This window comes from Pinus tabuliformis, chromosome X (assembly GCF_031772625.1).
Source record: "Pinus tabuliformis cultivar Carrire ecotype Pingquan chromosome X, CPIR1, whole genome shotgun sequence".
NCBI lineage: Eukaryota > Viridiplantae > Streptophyta > Pinopsida > Pinales > Pinaceae > Pinus > Pinus tabuliformis.
The window spans coordinates 1,140,966,141-1,140,991,233 of NC_142308.1; the positions used below are offsets into that span (position 1 = coordinate 1,140,966,141).

The 25,093-nt window shown below is 39.0% G+C and overlaps 1 protein-coding gene and 1 pseudogene across 1 annotated transcript; both read right to left on the reverse strand.

The window, feature by feature from the left end:
• Nucleotides 1–1,649: 1,649 nt before the first annotated feature.
• On the reverse strand, nt 1,650–2,858 carry LOC149143878 (uncharacterized). The gene has a single exon (XM_089451976.1). It carries the CDS (start codon nt 2,856–2,858, stop codon nt 1,650–1,652), a length of 1,209 nt encoding a protein of 402 aa, XP_089308102.1.
• Nucleotides 2,859–18,305: 15,447 nt separating this feature from the next.
• Nucleotides 18,306–24,523, reverse strand: LOC149143879 (cytokinin riboside 5'-monophosphate phosphoribohydrolase LOG7-like; annotated as a pseudogene).
• Between the last annotated feature and the right edge of the window lie 570 nt (nt 24,524–25,093).

The following is a 25,093-nucleotide window of genomic DNA, read 5'->3' on the forward strand; positions in this document are numbered from 1 at the left end:
GGATACCCTCATGCCCAAATCCAATTAGCAGGGGACCAAGGGGTCGAAACCAACTACTAAAATTGACTCCACACAAGTAAATCATTCACTAGAAACACAAAAATGGGCAGAAATGATTGAATTACCTAACAAGCAGGGCTGCCTCCTTCACCAATTGAGTACCAGATGAAGCCACCCCCTACTCATTCACTGAACCAGGGCCTTAGATAACTATTTTCTTGAATTTCACTTGTAAAAATTCTTCAACATGCCAATATGTGGCAACTTCAATACCCCAACTTGGCTCCTTCCACCCTCCACTTTTTCATCTCCCAAATGATGCTTCTACTTACCGCAACCATTTCCAAGGGATTAAAAAATGATACAAACTTAAGAGCCTTCACCCACAGGCCACCCAACCTTTCGTACTCTCCACTATGATCCTTCGTTACTACCATGTGGGAGGTCTTGTACTATCCCAATCCGATGTGCTTCCCAGTTTGATCTCCCCCAACAATGAAAATAACACAAGGAATTGAACTACTAACTTAACATCTAAGAGTGCCTTAAGAACGCACTTGATCAACATCTATCCAACACCCTGTTGGCATCTATTTTTAATGTTACCTTCATGCTAGGAACCAATTGATATATAAGATCTATTTTTTATGAGATAAAAAATATGTTTATGTTTAATAATTGGATTATTAAAATTTATAAATGTATATATAATGTACCCTTTAAATTTGATCTTATAAACTCTATATTTTGAAACTGTCATGGTTTTCCATAACATAAAGGACCTATATTAAGTTGGATACTTAGTGATATTGATCTATTTTTCATAGTTGAAACTTGGGAACATGATGAATCTATGACCCCCCATATGGATGGATTCACTTTTTGGTCAACTTAGAATAGGAAATCCTCTCGTAGAGGTTTTGGTGGTGTAGCTTGTTATAAAAAGGATAATATTTCTTCAAGCATTCAACTTCATAAGGTAGACCCCCTTAACGAGTACATGTAGATTGAAATTTCTTATTTTTTATTTCACTCCTATTAACTCTAAATCCTATAAGAAAAAAACCAAGATAAGAATTTCCCCTTCAACACCTTATAACTAGATATCCACACTCTAAGGAGTGAAGGTGATATCCTTTTTCTTTAGGGCTTGAATGTTAGAACTGTTACTAACCAAGCTATTCTCTTAAGAAATAACTCTAATCCTAACCCCCTATGGCTAGATGAGTAATGTGACTTAGCTAATAGATTGAAAATAAATTATGAATACACAACCAATAACCTATTTGGTACCGAGCTTGTCAATATTTATAGTTACCAGTACCTAATTATTTGTAATGGAATTAATAAGTGGCATACCTCTAGCTTTTTTTTTTCCCCTGGGAAAAAGTCGTAATTTCTATTGATAGTAAGAAATTACATTTTGTATATGCCGAAGCATTCAAGTAGAGGCATTTATGCCTATCGAGTTCAGTCATAAGACTGTGAAAAACCAAAAATAATAATACTTCAGTCTCCACGCAGGGAGCTGTCAAAGATGTTACTGTAAGCATAACAAAATTTAAGTATCTGTTTGCTCTTTCTAGAGCCATGTAGTGACTATAAATATTTACAGCAAAAATATACAAAAATGTTATACTTAATGGGCCTTAACGCCCAATATCCATCTGATCATCAAAGGGTCTGTGGTAATACTGATAGAAAGACCCCTCGTTCTCCTCCTGTATCATCCAATCTTCTCCTTGCCTGAGCGCAGCCGCTTTGGAGAGTTGATCAGCTTCAGTGTTTTGTTCCCTGTAAATGTGATGACAAGCAAATGAGTCAAAAGAAGTAATCAGCCTCTTTGCCTCCTCAAGAATGTGTCTCAATGTAAATGCATGACAATGAGATGCATTCGACAACCAATTGCATACGATTTTGGAATCACCGAATAATTGTAGATGTCTACATCTTTTAAGAATGGCAAAGTGGATAAGGTGCATGGCTGTACTAAGTTCAGCAAAATTATTGGTTCCACGACCAAGGGGGATTTGTAATTTGAATCTGTGTGAGTCATTGAGGTGTAGAGTGGCTCCACCCCCACACCCCACCTCCTGTGCTGAACCATCAAAGAATCCCCACGGTTTAGTATTGTCAATGTCCAGCTGTCTGAGAACACGAGCAGGTCCAGTGTGATCTTCATCAGGTATCAGGTTGTAGTCAGCTAACATATGAAGAGTGATGGACGGCCAGTGGGGTACCCTTAGGTTGAATATAGCCTGATTGCGTGCTATCCAAATAGCCCAGCAGGCTAGAAGCGGTAAATTAAGAGCTTTCCCCGAATGCTCTGTGTGCCAATTCTCCCAGGCCTCCAGAATATTTTGACCGTGCCACTGATTTATCTGGGGGAGATGAGATTTGATGCCATTCCAGAATAGAGAAGAGACATTGCAGGTTAAAAATAAATGAGCTGTGCTTTCTTCAGCCTGTTGACACAAATGGCATCGGAATGGACCATTGAAAGAGCGCTTCATAAGATTAGTACCTGTAGGGATCTTGTCGAAGATAATATTCCACATAAGTAATCTTGTGCGTGGGGCAGCTTTGAGTTTCCAAAGAGTCCTCCAGGTAGGATGAATAATAGGAGGCAAGTGGGGTTCCATGAGCTTTAAGTAGCCAAGTTTTGGAGCGTAAAGTCCATGTTTGGATGATGCCCATATTATTTCATCTGGACCTTCAGTGAGTCTAATATGTGCCTGGGAGAGAGCATCCGTGTATGCGGACCATTCATCATGCCAATGTTCCGGTATGTCCAGTGCTAGTGCAGTCCTCCATGCCTGATGTAGAAAGGATGAGTTGTCTCGGTCCCCAATATGCATGATATGTGTAATGCCCCTGCCATGAAGGTGTTGAATAATACCTTCTGAGAGTCTGTGTGAATTACCACAGCCAACCCAGGGATCCAGGCATACCTCTAGCTATATGACTTGCATTCATGGTTTGAGTGTTCTAGATTATGCAATATCTGACACCCATTTTCTCAAGTTTATGGTAAAGTTTGACATCCCAAATGAACGTGAGCTTGATTATGACCATAGACCCTTATCCCTAACCCTAAATCTTAAGATGCACACCAACTACATGCAAAAGAATGGTGAAATTCAAAGGCACAAGCATTTTGACAAAAGTAAAATGGATCTCTTACAAGATTTGGAGAGGGCTCTAGGTTTCTTATCATATAATGATAACATTGATATCATTTACCACAATTTTACTACAACCCTTTCCACTACAATTAACAAATTCTCTACTAAGGTTCCAATGGAAGTCAAATGCTGGAGGAATGTCATCCAAGCCCACTCTAGATGGACGTGTAGGCCCTTTTGCCTTTTAAGAAGCATATCAATGATCCCTCTGGAAGGCTTTCCAACTGGAAAACTGAGACATGGGAGGAAGCATGCTCCTAGTATGGTATTACCTGTAGACATAAAAATCCAAGAGTAGTTGCCATAATCCTTCCTGGATAAAATCTCACAGGGACTCTTTTGCAGTTTACTGGCAACATCTCCTCACTGGATACTTTGAATATTTCTCACCATATTTTGATAGGAGAAATTCCATGTGAATTTTGGAAGCTTAAAGCGCTACGAGAGCTTGACTTGAGCTTTAATTATATGTTTTTGCCTATTCCATAATCACTCAACATTAATTATATGCTTACGGGATCTATTCCAACTTCACTGTCTAATTGCACAAGCCTCTGAAGGATCGCCCTTGCCTACAACAACTTCACAAGTACAATACCAACAGAATTTGGTCGTCTAGTAAATTTGGAACTATTTGACTTGTCAGGTAACTCTTTGATTTGTCGTGTTCTTCTAATTCTCACCAATTGTACTAAACTAGTGATCCTCTCCCTTACATGGAACAAGTTCACAGGTTCCATACCAATAGAATTTGGTCGCCTAGTAAAGTTGGAACTGCTTGATTTCATAGGAAACTCTATAAGTGGCCACATCCCTCTGACCCTTAGCAATTGCACTAAGTGATCATCTCTCAAGCTCCCTTTTAACAATTTCATGGGGAGCATACCCACATAGTTTGGTAGTCTAGTTGACTTGGAATATATAGAATTCAAAAGCAGTTCATTAAGTGGTCAGATCTCTCAAACTCTCAGTAATTGTACCAAGCTATCAGCCATCTATCTTCATAATAACGGCTTCACAAGTACCATAGCAATAGAGTTTATTCATCTAATCGAATTGGAATATCTAGATTTTCCACATAACTCACTAAGTGGTTAGATTCCACCAACTCTAGGCAATTGTACTAAGCTACAATATCTCTATTTGCATGATAATAAATTGTTAGGAAAAATCCTTCGAAGTATCTTTAATAGTCTTACATGTTTAATTTTGGTGGTTTATCACAAAACAAGTTGGAAGGACCAATGCCAACCTTACATAAATGTGGTTCATTAGTTGCATTTGATGTGTCAAAGAACATGTTTAACGGAGATCTACACATAGGGTTTTCATTTTCATTGTTATATTTCTCTGCTTATTCCAAACATTTTTAGGGTCTTTGAGTTCATCTTTTGTCAACTCTAATAGAATTGTATTTCTAGATTTATGGAATAACAAATTAATGGGTGAGATACCAGGGTACTTTGCATCTTTTCACAAGTTACAAGTTTTAATTCTCGGTTAAAATGAGTTCTCTGATGGTATTTCCATTGGATCATAAATCTCATTCAGTTATATATTTTATATTTATCTTATAACAAATTCAGTGGAGGGATACCATCTGATCTTGAAAAACTTCAAGGATTTGCAATAAATGAATCTTGGCACAATAAGACTTTCATGGATGAGTACACAAACAACATATCCTATTGTCAAATGTAGATTGACATCAAAGGAAGATATTATAATTTATCATCTGAATTTGCTACCAACACAATATTTGATTTTTCCAACAATAATTTCACAAGTGAAATTCCTACTAGTATAGGAAGTTTGACTAGCTTGAGATTGTTGAATTATCTTGGAACAAATTTCAAGGGAAAATTCCTTCTTCTCTTAGTAATATGTCTATTTTGGAGCAATTGGACTTGGCCAACAATAATTTCACAGGAGTGATTCCTCAAGAGCTCTCCAAATTATCAATGTTGGTGGTTGTCAATTTTTCATCTAATAACTTGTGTGGCTCACTCCAAACAGGAACACAATTTTCCACTTTCTCTGTAGATTCATTTCAAAGGAATAAGTGCTTGTGTCTATATCCTTTGACAACATGCAAAAATATTAAAACAAGATCAATGGGAAGTCTTGGTGCAAAAACAAGTGTTAAAGCAGGATGGTTGGATATTGCAAAAGAAAAGATGTCAATCATAAACGTGGGGATAGGAGTGGTAATTGGAATTGGGGTACTTTTTATTGTTTTAATAACTTGGAAGAGAGCATGGAATTGATTGGCGACTCCCGTTACACCTAAAACCTTTTATAGAGTGTATAGATTCCCTACATAAGAGATCACAAGGAATTTATATGTGGTGAATCATTGATGTTACTTAATGATGTTTAGTTATGCTTATAAAGCTTTAAATATAAAATGTATAATATTTTGTTTGATAAATCTAAATATTAAAAGGATTTGGTTTTATCTTTAATCACTTTATTTTATGTTTTATTTTAGTTAAGTCTTTAAATATATAATATCCTTTCTTTTTGTATAAGTATTAATGTCAAGGAGGGCTTATTTATACTCCTTATTTATATTTTTAATCATTTTATTAGAAATTTATACTTATTTTCATTGTTAGCTTATTTAATATTTTAATGCATTTTTTTTTTTTGATTTTTTTTTTTTTAACAAATTCGGTTGCTGATTATATTCAAAAAAAGTTTGGGAGGCTAAGCTCCTGAGTTACATGAGTAGAGCTCGAAGGCTGAGCTTGCAACTGGATTACATTACAACATTATGCTAAATTACTGTCATTTCTGACTTGGAGGAAACTAGCACAAGAGTAGATTCTGACAAACTGGAATAAGAGTAGACAGAATTTACAAAACATCCTAGTCTATATTGATGTGGCTAATCTGACGAGCGGTAGATTCATCCGACTTGCTATCCGCTTCAGCGATCTTGATGCTGGAAGAGCTGGTGCTTGGAGCATTGAGCTTCTCCATCATGTATTTTAGAATATCTATAGATTCTTGAATATGAGCGCAAGTATTGGATAAGGCATTGAATTGATCTTGCAGGGAGGAGACACGATGAAGAAAAAGATTTAAGTCAGCTTCATATTTTGCATTGATTAACCGAGTGGAAGAATCGATTTTTTCATCCAGGACACGCTGGTGCACTCTGATTTGTTCAAGCTCTTCCTGGAGATCTCAACAGTGCAGGCAGTCTTCACTACGAGCCATCTGAGAATCCTTAGCTCTGTCTTGATGATACGCTGGATTACTGCACCAAGAAAGAGTTGTTGCAATCGTAACAAAAGCGTCAGGACAGAAGATATGCAGAACAAAGTAAAGGGAAGGATAAGTGCTCAGGGAATAGAGAAAGGATCAATGAATGCTTCCAGAATAGGGAGAACCGACTGGAGAAGCAGGTAAGTGGGAGGAATGGTTATAGGATGATAGAGAATAGAACTTTATTGAAATGGCCCTCAACTACACTAGCTCGAGGGGGAGCGCTGGAATGAAAGGAGGGTTGAGGAATGGCGGGGGAGGGAACGAAGGCCAACAAAACTCAGGGAGAGCAGCAACAACTAGAGGAACAAGGGAGGAGCTACAGAGAGTAGACAATAAAACAGGGCTTCCAGGAGAAATACTCTGAGTGAAGGGAGAACGAAGGGAACAGGCACGAGATGCAGGCGCTGAGAAGCAGCTATGATCGAAGACTAGCGCGGAAGCAGTGGAATAATCATTGATAGAAGAGAAGACCTAGAGACGGAGAAAAGGCGCCTGAGTATTTATGGCAAGCGGGCTACAAGAGAGGGAGGACAGAGTCACGCGGTAAGAGATGGAGGATTCACGGATTTCACATGGGCGACCAAAAATCGAAGTAGCTATGAAGTCTGTGGGATGAGAAGGTAAGATTTTTGGCGGCAGAGAATTGGCCACATCGGGATTGCCTTGGATTTTGTCAGGGTATGCCCTGAAATTTCTGCAAGTCTCAAGATTTATAGGATTGTCACAAATCATGAGGAAGATCATGGGAGGAGTTGAAAAAGATCCTCATTGTTACAGAGGATATTTCCTTTAGGTTGGATACATGCTTGACTGGCGAGTTTGTCTGCTTCTCGATTTATGGTGCGAAGAATATGGAAAAATTTAAGCTCCCAAGTTTGATTGATCATAGTTTGACATCTGCTAATGGTTTGCTGTATGAAGATGTTGGAGGCTTTTCGCTTGCTGTTCATTAGACTTATAATGATAGCAGAATCTCCAAAGATCAAAGATTTCCTTATTCCATGGATTTGAAGCTAGAGTAGGCCTTGAAAGAGCATCAGAGCATCTGCTCTATTATTTTATAGGTTTCCCAATCCCCACTCAAAGGTGACTAAGGGGTCTCCATTGGGTTTATAGATTACTCCCTGTTAGGCCCCTATACTACTAGTGTAACCCCTTATTGTTATTAGTACAACCCACTTATTATATTGATGTACCCATGTAGTGCCCATATTGTTACTATTGTGCCCCATAGAAGCCCACTATTGTTATTATTGTGCCCTTACATTATTATTGTTATGTTAGCTGTGATTATGTTATGACCCCTTAGAATCCTATATATAGAAAGGAGGTCTTTTCATTTGTATCATCCAAGAATTATTCATTTATGTAATGTAAAGGAGGTTTCCCCCTCGAAGAGGCTAGATTCTAAGGCGTTGATCTATCTTTTCTATCTTTTCTTGAGCTGGTTTCATAACATTTGGTATCAGAGCTTTGGATGCTAGGGTTTCGCTGCTCCAAACAGGCCATCGTGGCATTTTCGCTATAAATTTTTTTCTGAGACGTTTCAGAAGCTGCAAAAAAAACCCATTTGAGAAGAAATCGTGCTGAACCTCGGACCCAAATTTCAGATCTTTTCGCACTATATTTGTGGAGATATGATCTGAGGAAGTTGGTCTTTTTGCAGACTCCTGAATTACATTCCAAACAGGTGACCTGGGGAAAATTGTCATAACTTTCTCTATGAGCATCGGATTGAAATTTCATAAGAATTTACAGAAAGAGGATGGAATGTAGTTTCTTGTAGATATTTTTCAGAGCCAAAGGTTGAAACAGTGACACGTGGCACTTCATACAAGTTTGCTCTTCTGGAAAGGTCTATAATCAGGTCATCTTGGGAGCTTGTGCATAACTCTTTCTTGGAGAATCAAAATTGGATCAAACTAGTGGCATTGGAAAGAGGACGTAGAGGGCTACCACAGGTCGAAATTTCAGAATTGAAAGATCCGAAAGTACAGAGTTATAGTCGTTTCAAGATCGAGCTCCTAAAATCAAGAAAAAACAAGATGAGGAAGTTTGATGGCAAGGATTCGGTGAATTGGATACTTCAGATGGAGCAATATTTTGATCTACATGGTGTACCACTATTACAAAAGGTATGTATTGCATCTTCATATTTAGAACCGGATCAATTTTTATGGTATGAAGGGCTTTGTTCTCGTAAACAACTTGTTACGTGGTCAATTTTCATGGAGGAAATGGTAGCACATTATGAAGATACAAAGAGCAACACCTTCTTTAGAGCAACACCACAACAATTGGAAATAGTAAAAGGGCTTTGTGACATAGTGGAAAGAAAAATTATGGAAACCAGGAAGCATACCCCTTACAACTATAAAGATGGAAGTGTTGTTTCTCCTAGCCTTCCACAAGCTACAAGGGTTACACCACAACAATTGGAAGAAAAAAGAGAAAAAGGGCTTTGTTACAATTGTGATAGCAAATGCACTAAAGGTCATAAGTGTGCTGAGAAGAAATTATTTTACATAGAATATGAAGAGGAGGAAGAAAAGGATCAAGAAACATCAAAAGAAGAGGATATACACCAGGACCCCACCCCAGAGCAAGAAGAAATGAATCAGACCATATCTTGTAAAGCATTGGCAAGAATTACCACTCCTAAAACTCTCAAGATAGAAGGACATATGAAGAATAAAAAGGTGCAAGAAGTGAAAAATCACATCGAGAAAGAAGAAATAAATCCAACCATATCTTTTAAAGGATTGGAAGAAATTGCCACTCCTCAAACTCTAGAGATAGAAGGACATATCAAGAAGAAAAGGGTTCAAGCAGTGAAAGATCACATCAAGCATCAACAACAAGTTCTTCAACTTTTAAAGGATGACGCCACTTCGGTGCAAAATCAAACGAAACAACGGGTAGATCAACATCGTAGTGAAAATGTTTTGATGTAGGTGATTGGGTATTTTCACTGCTACATCTCAAGCAAGCTATTTATGAGAAGGAAATGTTGGCAATACTACATGCACTTAAAAAATGGCGACCTTACCGAATGGGAAGACTCTTCAAGGATGAGGATGTGGAAGCATTGTTTTGTACTATTTCTATTATCCAACCAGATTGGATAAATGAAGCAAGGGATGAATGGAAGAAGGACGAAGAAGTATGGCCACTTATTCAAAAGTTGCAAAAGATCCCAATTCAAACAATATTTCCAGAAATTGAAGAGGAAGGAAAAATCATATTGGAACCTGGAGCAGTCACAGAAACAAGAACCCGACAGCTACGAAATCAATCAATTTCAAAGTATCTCATCAAGTGGAAGAACTTACCCACTGAAGATTCCACATGGGAGGACAAGAATTTTATACAGAAGCATCAAGAACTACTCAAGCGTTGAGGACAACGCTTTTTGAAGGAGAGGGGCATGTTAGGCCCCTATACTACTAGTGTAACCCCTTATTGTTATTAGTACAACCCACTTATTATATTGTACCTCTTGTCCAAGAAAATGAAACGAAGCTCCGGCGATTTTCTGAAACGAGGGTTTCGATAACCATGGCTGCCGTTCTCATTCCGTCTGTCGTCGGCGCTGCAAGAGATGGCCAGGAGCTGTCTTGTATCAGTGGTTACAGGAATCCCAAGTGCGATATTTCTCTCTCAGACATGGACGCATCCTCTATCCTCGATTTTCTGGAAAATGCGTTGTCTTCTCCGCCGGCCTGCAAATGGGAGGAGCTGCCATGGCTGAAGGCCCAGAGTTCTTACAGCCTCGCCGCTGTTACGGCCTTCAAGCCGGAGCTCTCAATGAGGCTCTCGGGGCTTCATTCCCACGGTGAGAATCGGAGCTCCAGGATGAACCCTATGGCGATTAGCCATGAAATGCACACAAATGGAAGAGATCTCACAGGGTTTGCTTCAAATCTGTTCTGGAGGAAGAAAGCCTGCGTCGATTAGTGGTCTAGGGTGAACGAGACGACCAGAGCTGAAGCATTCAAGCTGGCCGTTGCAAAGGTCGCCAAATCCGATGAGGATGTGGGGCATCTGTTTGACAAAACGCCCCTTCGAGATTCTATCTCAATCAGGGGCCTGTACTCTGTTTTAGCTCAAATGGAATGCGCTGAAAGGGTTTTAAGTCGCCGGCTTAACTCCCAAGTCCCAGCAGAAGCATGGTCTAAGCAAAGCCTTGCAACTCTTTCAACCGTGAGTCTCAGAAGCACCTCCCTCTCAGACAGATGCGTGCTCTCCAGTCCCCCTGGCCATCAGGGCCTCAGTAGCCCGCAGAGAACAGAAATCTCAGAACCATTCCAGATTCTGATTGTCCTCATTTCCGGTAAGTCAAAGCTGCTGTGGGTGAGATCTACTGATCTGGTGCAGCACCTCAAGCTACACCTGGAAAACAAGGAGGGCTACCCGGCAATCTTTCAGCGGCTCCTCTATGAAGGTAAACAATTAGAGGATTCTTGTCCCCTGTCCTGTTACAATATTCAAAGAAATGCCTCCATTTCCCTGTCCTTGCGTCTGAGAGGGGGCGCTGTTGGACAGCCTTCTTCAGCTGCTGCCTTTTCATATAAAGATGCAGTCCATTCTCAGAAGCCTAAGGATAGAGCTCCTCCTGCTCAAGCTCCCAAGCCCTTCCTAGTGGACAAGCTGGAAGAGTCCCCCACCATTGAAATATCACATCCCTTGTTGGATACGCAATATCAGGTGTTTGCAGAAAAGGGCATCATTTGCAGGTTCAATGGTCTTTGGCCTAACACAGCAGACCTATACCAATGGATTCATGCTAATTGGACCAACAATTGCAAGGTTATCTTCTGCTCTAAAGGCTTCTTCATAACTCTGTTTGTTGATAGCGATGATTACCAAAAAGCCTTAACTGGAGGCCCTTGGTTTTGGAATTCGGCGGGTCTGTTCCTCACTCCGTGGTTCCCAGAGTTCGATCCCTCCACAGCAGTCATCACCAAACTCCCGATCTGGGTTAGACTCCCTAACCTTCCGGCGCATCTCTGGAACTTTGTTGTATTTGAAGCTATCGGCAATTCCTTAGGTCGCTACCTCGACACAGATCCCTCACGAGGGCTAAAAGGAATTTATACCTTCGCCAGAATCTGCGCAGAAATAGACATAAGTAGAGGACTTCCTGATCAGATCATTCTCAAAATAGGCGATTTCCATTGGGCTCAACCTCTGGACTTTGAGAATACAGCATTTCGGTGCAGAAATTGTCATCTCACTGGGCACCTACAAAGTTCGTGTCCTTCATTACCTTTCCAAAAAAAGAAAGCTAATTCCAAGCCAAAATCTAAAAGCTGGAAACCTCATGATCCTCCCCCAATGGATAGCTTTTCCAGCTCAGATGAAGACGATGAGGAGGAAGAGGAGGAAGTCATGGACGAAACCCCAGATCAGGTTTCTCATCCAGCGCGTCACGAAGAAGCAACTGTCCCTCCTGTCTCTCAAAAACGAACTCATGTGTCTTCTCCGTCAGATTCAGACAAGGAGCTTTCGGCTCCAGCCCAACTCAGCATACAAATCGTTCATGACCAACAAGATCCAGCTGGTTGGGTCAAAGTCGGCAAAAAGAAAGGGAAAAAAGGTCGACCGAATGATTCCACCCTCGTTGTGTAGAATCTTTGGTTTGGACCGGTTCTGTTTGCTCAACTCTACCCTAGTCTATTCTTCTCTTGGGAGCCGAGGTGGATTGTTTCCTTTCCGGCTGCCCTGTCAGTCTTGTGGTTCTATGCCGCCCTGCGTGGTGGGCAGTCTATTCTTTTCTTGTCTCTTGTAGCTTGGCCTGCTGTTCAGCGGCCAGTTTTTCTGCAGTTTTGCAGAAGTTTTGTACTATATTTTCCTTTAATACAAACGCTAACTTACACAAAAAAAAACCCACTTATTATATTGATGTACCCATGTAGTGCCCATATTGTTACTATTGTGCCCCATAGAAGCCCACTATTGTTATTATTGTGCCCTTACATTATTATTGTTATGTCGGCTGTGATTATGTTATGACCCCTTAGACTCCTATATATAGAAAGGAGGTCTTTTCATTTGTATCATCCAAGAATTATTCATTTATGTAATGTAAAGGAGGTTGCCCCCTTGAAGAGGCTGAATTCTAAGGCATTGATCTATCTTTTCTATCTTTTCTTGAGCTGGTTTCATAACACTCCCCCTGCCCCCGCCGCTCCCAGATTTGACTTGGAGGCACCATCAAAGAAAAGGGAATGAGAGTTGTTGTTGCAAAGCCATTCATTGAATTCATCCTGCTTAAATCTTATTTTCCAATTGTGGCTGAGAGTGCTAGTTGAGTTGCTGTAGATGTTTGATGTTGGAAGGATACTACTCTTGTCTATCAGACTCCTGATGAAGTCTCTTTCTTCTACACAAAGACTAGCCATATCGATTTTCTTTGTGCTCTTGGCTGCAATAGTTTCTATCGCAAGGCTTTTAGCCTTGCTACATAGTTGCCTGGTTAAGGTCTCCTGATCTCTAAAAACCTTGCGGTTCCTAGCAATCCAAATTTTCCATAAGAGAGCATATGGGAGGGCATCCCACACCCTCTTGGCAATATTGTTTTTCTTGGGCTGCCAGGGGTAGCTTTTCTTCCAGTTGTTTAAGACTTCACCAATGGAGAGTTGTGAATTCCAGGTGAGAGGGCCATTTGGGGCAATGCTATTCCAGCAAGAGATTGCAAAGGGGCACGAAATGAATAGGTGCTGGATTGATTCTTCTGCCTCTTGACAATTTGGGCATCGGGAGGGTCCAACAATACCTCTCTTTTGCAAATTTTCTGAGGTGAGGGTTTTCCCTTTTAAGAGGGTCCACATAAAGAATTTCACTTTAGGGATGGCTTCAGATTTCCATACTGTTTTCCAATACATCCATGGAGGAGCCAAATAGTCCCTGTTACACAAATAATGATAACCTGCTTGTATTGAGTAACTGGAGCCAGTGGGATCCCATCGGAATCCATCAATGCCATTTTTAATTATAGGAGCAATGTTGTGAAGATGAATCTGAAAATTGTCGAGGTTCTCTTTGAGGTTTTCAGGGATGGGAGGGAAGCTCCACCTCTTCCAAGCCTGAGTATTTATATCCCATTGAGAAATTTGGTCTAAGCTGTATATTCCTTTGCTTTGAAGAAAGAGGAGAATTGGATCCATACCTGGACGGCTGCTAATTGGTTGGTTCCCCATAATCTTATCAGCTCCAATGTTGATTTTGCTGCCACCTTTGGGGACCTTAGAGACATTTTGTGCCATAAAGGAGATGGCTTTTTTGCAAAGTTTCCAAATTCTTGTGCTACTTCTGACGGGTATTTCACTTGTTAGCAGTTGCTGCCTTGGGCTGCTGAGATATTTGGCCTCAAGAACTTTTTTCCACCAAGCTTGCTGATCCTCGATTAATCTCCAAACTATCTTGCCACCAAAGGCTAAGTTTGTGAGCATTGGAGATCTAATTCCAAGTCCTCCTTTTTCCTGACTTTGGATGACTTGTTTCCAACTTACCAAGTTATATTTTTCCTTTCATTTTTCCCTCCCTGCCATAGGAAATACCTGAGTATACTTTCCATTTTGTGGTGAAATGAGGCTGGAGCCTGAACTAGGGAGAACTGATATAGAGGAAGAGAAGAAAGGCCTGATTTAAGGAGCACCAATTGGCCAGCTAGGTTGAGCCAAGTGGATCCCCACTTCTGTACTTTTATTTTCAATTTATCTAGAGTTGTTTCCCATATTTCAGCTCTTGCATGTCCTATACTCACTAGCATTCCCAAATAGTTGAAGTGGTCCCAATTTAACTTGCAAGGCACCCCAAAGATGTTGGCTATGTTTTGAAGCGTTTGAGCTGAGGTGTTCCAGGCATATATGTAAATTTTGAGATGATTTATCATTCCCCCAGAATAACTCATGAATTTGTCTAATAAAGCTTTGAATATTCAAGCTATGATTGCAGACGCCCCTCCTATCAGCAGGGTATCATCAGCAAATTGGGAGTGATTGATGTTTTTAACTCCATCTTCAAATTTGATGCCAGTAATGAGACCTGCCTGCCGCTTATGATCAAGGGCGCAACTAAAGGACTCAACCATTAAGATAAATAAGTAGGGGGAAAGAGGACAGCCTTGCCTCAATCCTCTTGAAGATTGAAAGGCAGGGCCAGGCCTGCCATTGACAAGGGGGGCTATCCAAGGTCCAGAGATACAAGCTCTTATGAGGTCGAGAAATGAAGAAGCGAAGCCCATTTTTTGAAGAGTAGCAAATAGAAAGGAGTGCCTGACCCTGTCAAAAGCATTTGCCAAGTCTAATTTCAGGATGAAACCCTTTTCATTCCTAGAGTGGCTTGAGTGAATGGCTTCCTGAACTAGGAGGATGGAATCTGAGATTTTCCTATTTGCCATGAAGCCACCTTGATTTTCAGAGATTAGCATTGGCAAGAGAGGCTTGAGTCGGGAAGCAAGGATTTTTGTGAAGATTTTATAAGAAGAATTGCATAGGGATATGGGGCGGAAACGGGAAAAATTAGAGGGACGGTTCTCCTTGGGGATGAGGGCTAGGTGGGTTGAATTTGTGTAGCCTCCCAATTTATTTTTCCTATGAATCCATTTAAAATATTTGATGAGATCCTTTTTGATAGTTTCCCAGTGCTCCCTATAGAAGCAAATTGGGAAGCCATCCGGTCCTGGTGCTTTGTCAGGCTGGAGGCCCCAGATGGCTCCCTTGATTTCTTCTTCCTTTATCTCTTCGGTCAGTCTTTCATTTGTTTCTGCTGCGATCTTGTTTGGCATATGCTGTAGGAGATCAACATAGTTTTCTTCTTCCCCTTTTTCGGTTAGGAGCTCTTTGAAGTGTTCTGAAGCAGCGTTTTTGATAGCAGCTTGATCGTTGTGCTGAATGCCTGTGTTGTCTGTGATATTTGTTATTCTATTTCTAATTTTTCAAATTGTGGCTTGCTTGTGGAAGAAAGCCGTATTCCTGTCTCCGCTCTTCAACCAAATCTGCCTTGATTTTATTCGCCATTTCTCTTCCTCTTCTCTTCTGATACTATATAACTGACTGTAGAGATTTTCTTCCTGATTTTTTTCCACCTGATAGTACTCTTTCTTTTCCATTGTGTGATGGAAATCTTCGATTTTAGCTTTCACTTCTCTTTTCTTTGCTTCCGGCTCTTTATAGTGAGTTTTTGCCCAATCCTTGAGTGCATTCTTTACATTCCTGAGTTTGCTTTCCCATATGAAACTTGGAGAGCCTTCAATGTGCTGTCACCAAGTTTGTTGGATCAAATCTTTGGCTGCCGCAATGTCATTCCATAAAGGGCTATATTTAAAGGGGAGAGGGCCCAGGGGGCAATGAGATTCAAGAGTTAAAGCAGTGGGGTAATGGTCTGAAGCTGCAAAGGGAAGAATGGAAGCATAAACAGCTGTAAAGGTGGAAAGAAGGGACACATTTACCAGGATTCGATCAAGCCTTTCCATAATATTGATTTTCCCCAACCTGCGGTTACTCCAAGTGAATTTACGATTCTTTGGGATTATATCAACAAGATCACCATGTTGCATTACATTCTCCAGCTGGTTTCTAAAAGGATCTAGGGTGAAGCTGCCTCCGTGTTTTTCATTAGCATGCAAGATGAGATTTAAGTCTCCACCTAAAATTATGTTGCTGTTATCTTCTTCCGCTATATTGTTGCTAAGGGAATCCCAACAAGCTTCCTTATCCCTATAGTGATTCGGAGCATAAACATTGTAGATGACAAGCTGTTGACTGCTCATGTTGTTCTTCAAGACAATCTTGATCCAGTGTTGTTCTACTATTTCTGCTGTATTGTTCCATTTATCTTGATGCCAGAGCGTAGCAATTCCTCCTGAGGCTCCTCTGGAATCACACACACATCCTTTGTATTGCTTATGCTGTTCAATAATTTTGTTCATTTCTAACTGTCCCTGCTTTGTTTCTTGAAGTAAAACAATATCTGGTCTCTCTTGATTAATTAGATCTTTTAAGGCATTTGATTTGGAGGGGTGCCCTAATCCCCTGTTGTTCCATGAGAGTACTTTCATCATTTCAGATGAGGGATGCGAGGAGTTTCTCTCCCTCCCTGGTCCTTGTCTATTTGTCCTAGGATATAGGATTCTATGGGGTTTTGGAGACCCAATGCTATGTCTTTTTGCGCATTTTCATCTCTGTGCTGTTTGGCAGATTTTCTTCCGGGCTTCTTTTGGTTGTCAAGGGTGGAACCATGCTCCTTAGAATTGCTTCTGGTGATTCTGAGAGGTGGGGGATCAGTCGGGAGGGATGAGGAGATGATCAGGGGGAGGGGAGAAACTAAAGGGTCAGATTGAATCACAGGTGTAGGGGTATCCTCAGGAGGAGAGAGGATGTGAAAGGGATTGGAGGAAGGAGAGGAGGAATGGGGATCAGGTTGACGATTAGAGAAGAAGGGAGGGTGGGATGAAGAGGGGGGAGGAGATGAGGGTGGAGGATTGGGAGGAGGTCGAGAGGATGGGCCAGCTTCATGAGATGGTTTAGGGTTAGGGGTTGCCTTTTTTTTTTTAACTATTTCCCATTGCTCTTCTTGTGGAGAGTTTTCAACATTAAGAAGTTTAGTGCAACGATTGGCAAAGTGGCCGTATTCGTGACATACCTTGCACTTGAAGGGGATCTGCTCATAGTCAAGTTGCTGAATGTGAGTCCAATCGTCAACCTTGAGCTTGATGGCTTCTGGCAGGCCTTTACCCAAATCAACTTCTACACAGATATGAGCACAAGCCTGCATATTGTCTTTAGGTTCACTTTGATCAATGTATTTCCCTACATCATTCCCAATAGCACGCACTGATTCATCTCCCCAGTAGTGCAAGGGGAGGTGAGGAAGCTAGACCCAAACAGGAACAACACTAGGAATGTCCAGCTCCGGATCAAAGTCCGGTGTCCATTTATTGAGATATAATCCTCTGGAATCCATGAAGTAAGGCCCATTGCGGAAGATTAAGTCCTTGTCTTCCTTTGTTTCGAAATGAAATGTAAAGTATCCTTTCCCACAAAATCTGATAGAGATTTTCCCCTGAGTTTTGTCTGACCAGTTCCTTTCCACCCACCTCTGCACTGTTTTAGAAGAGGGCCAAAGTCTTGTAAATTGTCCAATAAGTCCTCTTTCTGCCAAGGCAAGGGCAGCCATACGGGGCAAGGTTGGAGGTAGAGATACTTCCTGCAACCCATCAAGCTTTTTCACAAATTTCGAAACTGTGGGGCGAGTTCGTTGTGGAGGCAAAGATCTAACCAGGTCGAAGAATGCTTGCTGAAGAACTGCCTCCTCTGGTGGAGCCTCCGGAGGGGCCATGCCGAGAGGCCGAGGGCTGAATCAAATCCCAGGCAGCAGGCGGCAGCGGGAGCAGAAGCACGTGCGATCCTTATTTTTGCATTATTATTTTTAGTTAATGATAAATAAAAAATGTTGTCATAATTTATTTATGCCACGTTTTAGAGGGTTTCATGGTGTTGAATCTATATATGGAGTATAAAAACCCATTTTAAACAACAAAAAACTAAGATTTGTTCAAGAAAAAAAATACTTGAATTTTTCCAAAAACTCCAAATATAATATGTTTAGAAAACTCTTTTTGTATTTATATTACTTTTTATATTAATCAAAGTAAATTTAGTTATTAATTTTTTTGAAAAGAATAAAATTTGGTAGTTCTATTCATTGTGAAATGATTGAAAATTACATTATGTAGATACACTATATGTATATTCATTTATAGTATAAAATTGTTGTGTAAGCTCTTAAAAAAGAGGCTCATTTTTACTAGAAACCTCAATCATTAACAATTAATATATTTTACTTCATATTATATATATATATATATATATATATATATATATATAAGTATTGGTAAAGTTAAATATTCTATTTTTATAAATATTATTTTTTTATTGTTTTTATAAATATTTCAATATTTTTTTTGGCATTCTAGATGAACCAGTAGTAACTAATAGTAAACTTTTGAGGGTCTACAAAATGTGCTTTTGGATTTCTAAGTTTCACATATTACACATTACTTTTATCACCAATTGAATCATACTAGAAGCTATAAATATTTTAATATTTTTAATTATAATTTAATAAAAACTAATCTATTATGTTACTTTTAATAATAATATAAATTGTTTTTATTATATTATTTAATTAATTATCAACTTTACATGTAACTACTATTTTCATTTCCTATATTATTAATATCAAATTTATAATGATATTGTTAATATTTTGTTTCCTTCTTTTATTTTTTTATGTTATTTTATCTTTGTGTCAAGGCGTGCTCTGGGAGATATGTAGGGGTAATGTAAAATTGTATTTCAACATTTTTTAAATGTCAAATATATATAGGGAAAAAAAAAAAAACTAAATATGTACTTCGTATGTTTTAATTAATATTCAAAAACATATATTAATATAAAATGTAAATTAATATCACCTTAACAAACAAAAATTAATAAGTTGGATAAATATAAAGTACAAAATCATAGGCAAAAACTAATAGATTAAATAAATATAAAGTAAAAAATTATGGGCAAAAATTAATAGAATAAATGAATATAAAGTAAAAAGCCATTGGTTATAACCAAATCATGGAAGATAAGACTTTTCGCAAAAATTACTTTAACACAATTAAATCCAACTACTAAAAATAAATTGTTTACTTCCTAGTCCTTGATGATGGGTGAAGTGTTCACAGACACGTTGCATAGGGAAATCTTCTACATAGTTCATATCCAAAAGTATAGGGAAATCTTCTACATAGTTCATATCCAAATGTTTTAGACAATATGAATAAATGTGGAAATGTCTCAAATAAATTGTTTAGTATGTTATAAGCTCAAGCAATAATTATATATAATATTTAATTCAATAGAAATTAAAAAATCATAATTTAACAAGTGTTGAAGGGTAACGTAGTCCCTGCCACTTAAGTGGATGTTATGTTTTTAGAAAAAATAGAAATTGATATATGAAATGAAAAAAGTTATTTCCTAAGAGATAAGGACTTGCATAAATTTTTAGTGAGTATTAACCACTATTAAGTTTATAATTTTATACTTTCACTCCTATATGTTAAAGCCTAAAAGAAAACATAAATAATTATAAGAAGTAACTACCAAATTTACACTTTTGCTCATTTACACATTTATACTTTTATACATTTAGATCTAGACAATAATATTATTTATTGATATGATATAAATGTATAATGTGGTTTTGTTATTTTGAATTCTTTTAATTATGTTACGAATTATTTAAATGACAAGTAATCAATAGATATACATATTTTAGTTTAGATTTAGAAAATAAATATTATTTATTAATATGATATAAATGTACAATGTAATTTGAATCAAACAACGGAAAATAAATAAATAAATAAATAATGAAAAGCTCCAAACTCATCAAATTCTTTACTTAGAGTTTACTAAATAAGTAATTATTCTCGATATAAAAATAAACAAGGGAGGCTGCGAGGTAGCAAGTCCCTGCATTGAGAACCGAACTAGATGCTGATTCTGTCAAACTGAATTGGTCATCCTGCAAAACTGAGCTTCTAAGCCTTGACCCATGAAGGAGCCTGTCAACTTCTGCCTTCATCACCAAGTAACACAGATGCTAGCCTATAATCTATCAGCAGAAGATGAAGCCTGTAACCTCTCACCTTTAGCCAGGCAGGAACCAGAAGCCAGATGCCTTTACCCTCTTGCCTTTCAACTCTAGCCCTTGCCTTTCAACTTGAACCTTCTGAAAGAATATAGATTCCTTTGCTTCCAACAGATGGAATCAGCCTTTAGCCTTTTCACCTTGAGCCTCACGTTCAACCTTTAGATGCCGATACTTCATGTCCCACAGTTGCTTCTAGCTGATAACTTTGTGAAATGCACTTGCATTGAGTAGGCTCAGTTAAGATCCAACGCAAAACCTAGGCAACCTTGCCATAGTTGCTTCCTGAGCAAAGTTAAGTGCCTGCATTGAGTAGGTTTAGCCTGAGAATGCACTTGAGAATGCACCTGCATTGAGTAGGCTCAGTTAACATTCAATGCATAGTTTTGATACTAGAGTTCAAAATACGACTGCCAAGATAAAAAAGAATTTCTCAAAAATAGGAAACATGATGACGACTAAGTGTTCGATGCAATATTATGTTTAGTGATGCAATGCAACTACAAGTCACATAATCATAATATGTCTACTGAGCTGCTTAGACTGTTTATGTCAGTTAACATCGAATGCACAGTGTTGACACCAGAGTTCAAAATACCACTGCCAAGATAAAAAAGAACCTGCTGTATGTTAGGATCAGTCATTGTAAATGTATATCAATCCACTGACCAGTCAAAGACATCTTAACCTAGGCTTGTTATTATGATATTAAGTATGGCCAGGTGTCATTGTAAATGTATATCAATCCACTGACCAGTCAAAGATAGCTTAACCTAGGCTTGTTATTATGATAGTAAGTGCTAGAGCTATACTTTTCTCAGTCAAGTGGGACTATATTCTGTCATACTGAATTGGGAACACTTTTGCAGAGAAAGTGAAGGTTGACTGAACAGGATAATGTTTAAACAATTTTCTCAGGCAAACGGGGTATAGAACAAGAAGTGATTATGTGTACCTTTGGGACTGCGAAGGTCTACTGAGCTGAGCTGTCAGTTAACATCCAATGCACAGTTTTGATACTAGAGTTCAATATTATGTTTAGTAATGCAATGCAACTACAAGTCACAGAATCATAATGGCAAGTTGAACAATGAAAATGTATATAGAACAGGAAGTGATTGTGTGTACCTTTGGGACTGCAACTGTCTACTGAGCTGCTGAGACTGCTTATGTCAGTTAACATCCATCAGCAAGTTGATTGCACCCTAACAGAAATTTGAGTTAATTTCTGGTCTTTCACTGCATCCTCTTTAATACAATACAGCCACACTAGCACTTTCTGTAAAATTCATTTCATAACAAGGAATATAATTTCCCAATCAAATAATGATGACCAGTTAAAGGGGAAACACCAGTATAACAAAGCCAGTAGTAAAGGCTTTTTTGTGATTTGTCAATAAAAGAAAAGCACTACAGGAATGCCAGAAATCATGTACAAACCTCACGGATTTCTAATGTAGGCATGTGCGGAAGGAAATCATTCCCCACAAAAACTTCATGTCACACTCCAAGTACTCTCGCAAGGTCCAGATGTTGAGAAACTGCTCAATTATTAGCATAATGTTGACAAAGGTAGCATTTTTCTTGCTGACCAGGGAAAGTGATGACCTGTATCATCACCACAGGTATATACTCAGAGGCAGAGCTATCTCTTACATAGTAATCCCAGAATATCCGGAAACAAAATATCAGTGTTTATGTTGCAAAGAAGTCAACAACCTCTCTTAAAATTGAGAAGTGGGTTTCATGAGTTGTTAATGCTAGCATTATTAAATCTGCATCCTGGAGTTGCAAAAGCAGCTTTTAAAATCATACATACCATAAGTCTTAGTAAAATATCAAGCAATTAACCTAAAATACCACATGTCAGGTTCAAGCAACGCCATTCTTTTTAGAAATCAGAGCACTTACTAATCCATACAAGCAGTGACACGTATTTGGATTGAAACCAGGGAGGTTTCTTTGGAGACGTATATAGGACATGTCTTTGTGTTCCCCCTCACCAGGGACATTTGCATCAGACACTATAACCTTCAAGATTGAATTAAAAAAAGCAGTTCAGCACACATCAGAGATGAAATGTAGAAACGAATCGCAATTATGTGAATTAGTCATGAAAGGAAAACAAGATTATTATGGATTATTATTATGGATAGATACCGGCTTCTCATGAATGCCAAGCTGTGACCATGTGATCATCTCGAAGAGCTCTTCCATTGTTCCATAACCACCTACAATCAGCAGTAGGTTGAAACAGCACTACCTTATTAACAACTCTCTGTGATTAAACGAGGACTAATCTGAACTTCAAAAATCTTGGATGGAATTCGTAAAATTCCACATGTGCATTGTTTGTCGAAAATTCTTTAAGACTTATATTAAAAACACACACCTGGTAGAGCAATGAAAGCATCTGCTTGACGTGCCATTTCTGCCTTCCTCTCATGCATGTCTACAACAGTTTTCACTTCACCAACTGTCTCTCCAGATATCTGTTACAAAAACATACCACCAGATGGCACTTCAAGTGAGATCTAGACAAAAGAGGAATCATAATTATAAGCACACCCAGCTAAAGTACTGAGCCAAACTTGACAAAAGTGTATCAATATTTATGAACTTTTGCAGCAAATTCATCACTATAGATTTGTAATAATTGGCATCAATGTATGCATGACAGAGTTTATACTCTCAATTCTATACAAATCAGGCTACAGATTGAATGGATATGGAATAAAACGTTGGTATGAAGAAACCCCTTTCGCATCTCTATCTCGGCATAACCAGTGTCCATGGACGTTCTGCAAATGCTGTGGCACTTTCTTTCTGAACTCCTTAATGAACATCGGGGTTAGATTTTTAAGACGTTGGGCTTCGTCGTAATGCTATCTAAATGCAGAATTACAATTTTCAAGACGAATTACTAAGCTTCTATAACTATTTTAGTTACCGAATGAGAGTAAACTTGGGCCTGAATAAGGATTAGATATCTGATTTTGGTTTGAAGTATTTCCTCTGCATCCCATCTTGAGAGGTCCTAAGAGGCTCTTTGTTATTACTGCATCTACACTGGACTTCAACGTGGAAGTTGCATTGACTTTCTATTCCTCAAAAACCTTAATGTGCCACCAAGTTTCTGAAATCCCTAACCAACCTGCATTTCCTGTGTTTTCACTTTTAATTAAACCATAACCCAGGCAAATGTAAAGAGTATAGCCTCCAGATTGTTAGACTCTCGGCCTTTTGCAATCCTAAAAACATAACATTCGTAAGGGCAGAAAGACTACAAGACTACAAGGAAATGTAAACATATATTGAAAGTATTCAAGATCGTTGTAAAGAACACTGAGCTGTTACATGTACGGTTAAACTACCCCAAATTTTGCAAAAAAGTGAAAGAAATGGGGAAGAGAAAAACAAGAAGTAAAAATAATCATTACGCTGTACTGTAAATACAGCATAGAAGTCAATGGTACCTCGTGAGGGATTAGTGCGATTGGAATAACCCTGCCAGAACAGAACGACGATATATTTAGGGTTAATGGAATAAATTAATTATTGAAAACGAAGTAAACACAGATAAACACATTATCTCGTCAAAATAACATACAGGAGATGCCAATCTTTATCAGTTCAGCAACATCAATGCTATTGTAAAAATTAATTTTACACCTAGGTACCAGAATTGAAACAGATAACACTGTAATGATCTGGATAGCCATAGGCCCCTTCTATGAAAGGGCAGAAAGATCAGAAGAACCAAACCCAACAAGAAATTTATCTCTTACCCAAGAACATGGCAGCCACCATCATGAACAGTCCGAGAGACCAATCCCATGAGCCCCATGCTCCCCCCACCATAGACCAGGTCAATTTTTTTCCCCACCTGCACCATATGGGCATGAAACCACTTGAATCCCACAAACATGCAGAATGCAAATTCCAATTCCAACACACATAGAAAACATCAAACTCAACATATTTAAAGCCCTGCAACAATATAACTCATGACTACAGTCAAAATTCTATTAGAGAATTCATAAGCCCAATTTTTCTTTAATCAAGCAAATGCTCCATGGCACAGTATGCAAATACGTTCCGAAAGCAACAGACACAAAGAGACACTGTCATACCCAATACCTTGTTTCCAAGGGAAAGGTTTCGCTAGGAATCAACCATCCCAGTGGTCCCCATGACCAGGCAAAGGATGATACGAAAACGCAAACCAGCAACACTATTACAGTGTTGTGAGGAAGGTCTGTAAAGTGATTTAAAAAAAATAAAAATAAAAATATGTCCATGGACCATGTGGGCCCTCCCATGAGCGCCACATGCCTCACCTCCTCCATAACGTAGCATGCAGGGCTTAAACCATGCCCAAGAGAAAAATAAATATCACTTGGCACCCATGGCGACCATTCAGAGGACCCACATGCACCCAGCTACTATGGACCCACCTGCATGTATTACACGCATTGATGTAACAATCAGAATCAGGAAGCCGGGCAAGTTGAGGAAGGGGCGGGCATTCGAATCATTACGCTCGCGGGGCAGAACAACAAGCCACCATGAATTTGTTGAACAATGGAGCCACCATGAATAAGCCATTTTTGTGCACATTGATACGCTTTGTTAAAGCTGTGCGTGCGCTATGCTCTGTTAAAGCTACTCGCTAAGGATTTTGATAGTGTGCAGTTGGGTTCTGGTTTGGTAGCTTCATCGGTAGGTCTGAACGTTGGAGCCACTGCAAGGTAATGTATCATTATGTGCCTAATATGGCTAGATTTAATTGCTTTCATACATTCTGGATGCACACTTATTTTTGCTTTGTTTTGTGGCAGGGATGTGCAGAGATTTGCTTCAGGAAGGTCCCTCTTTGTCTCCATTGATGAGCAACAACAATGGCTGCAACATTATAA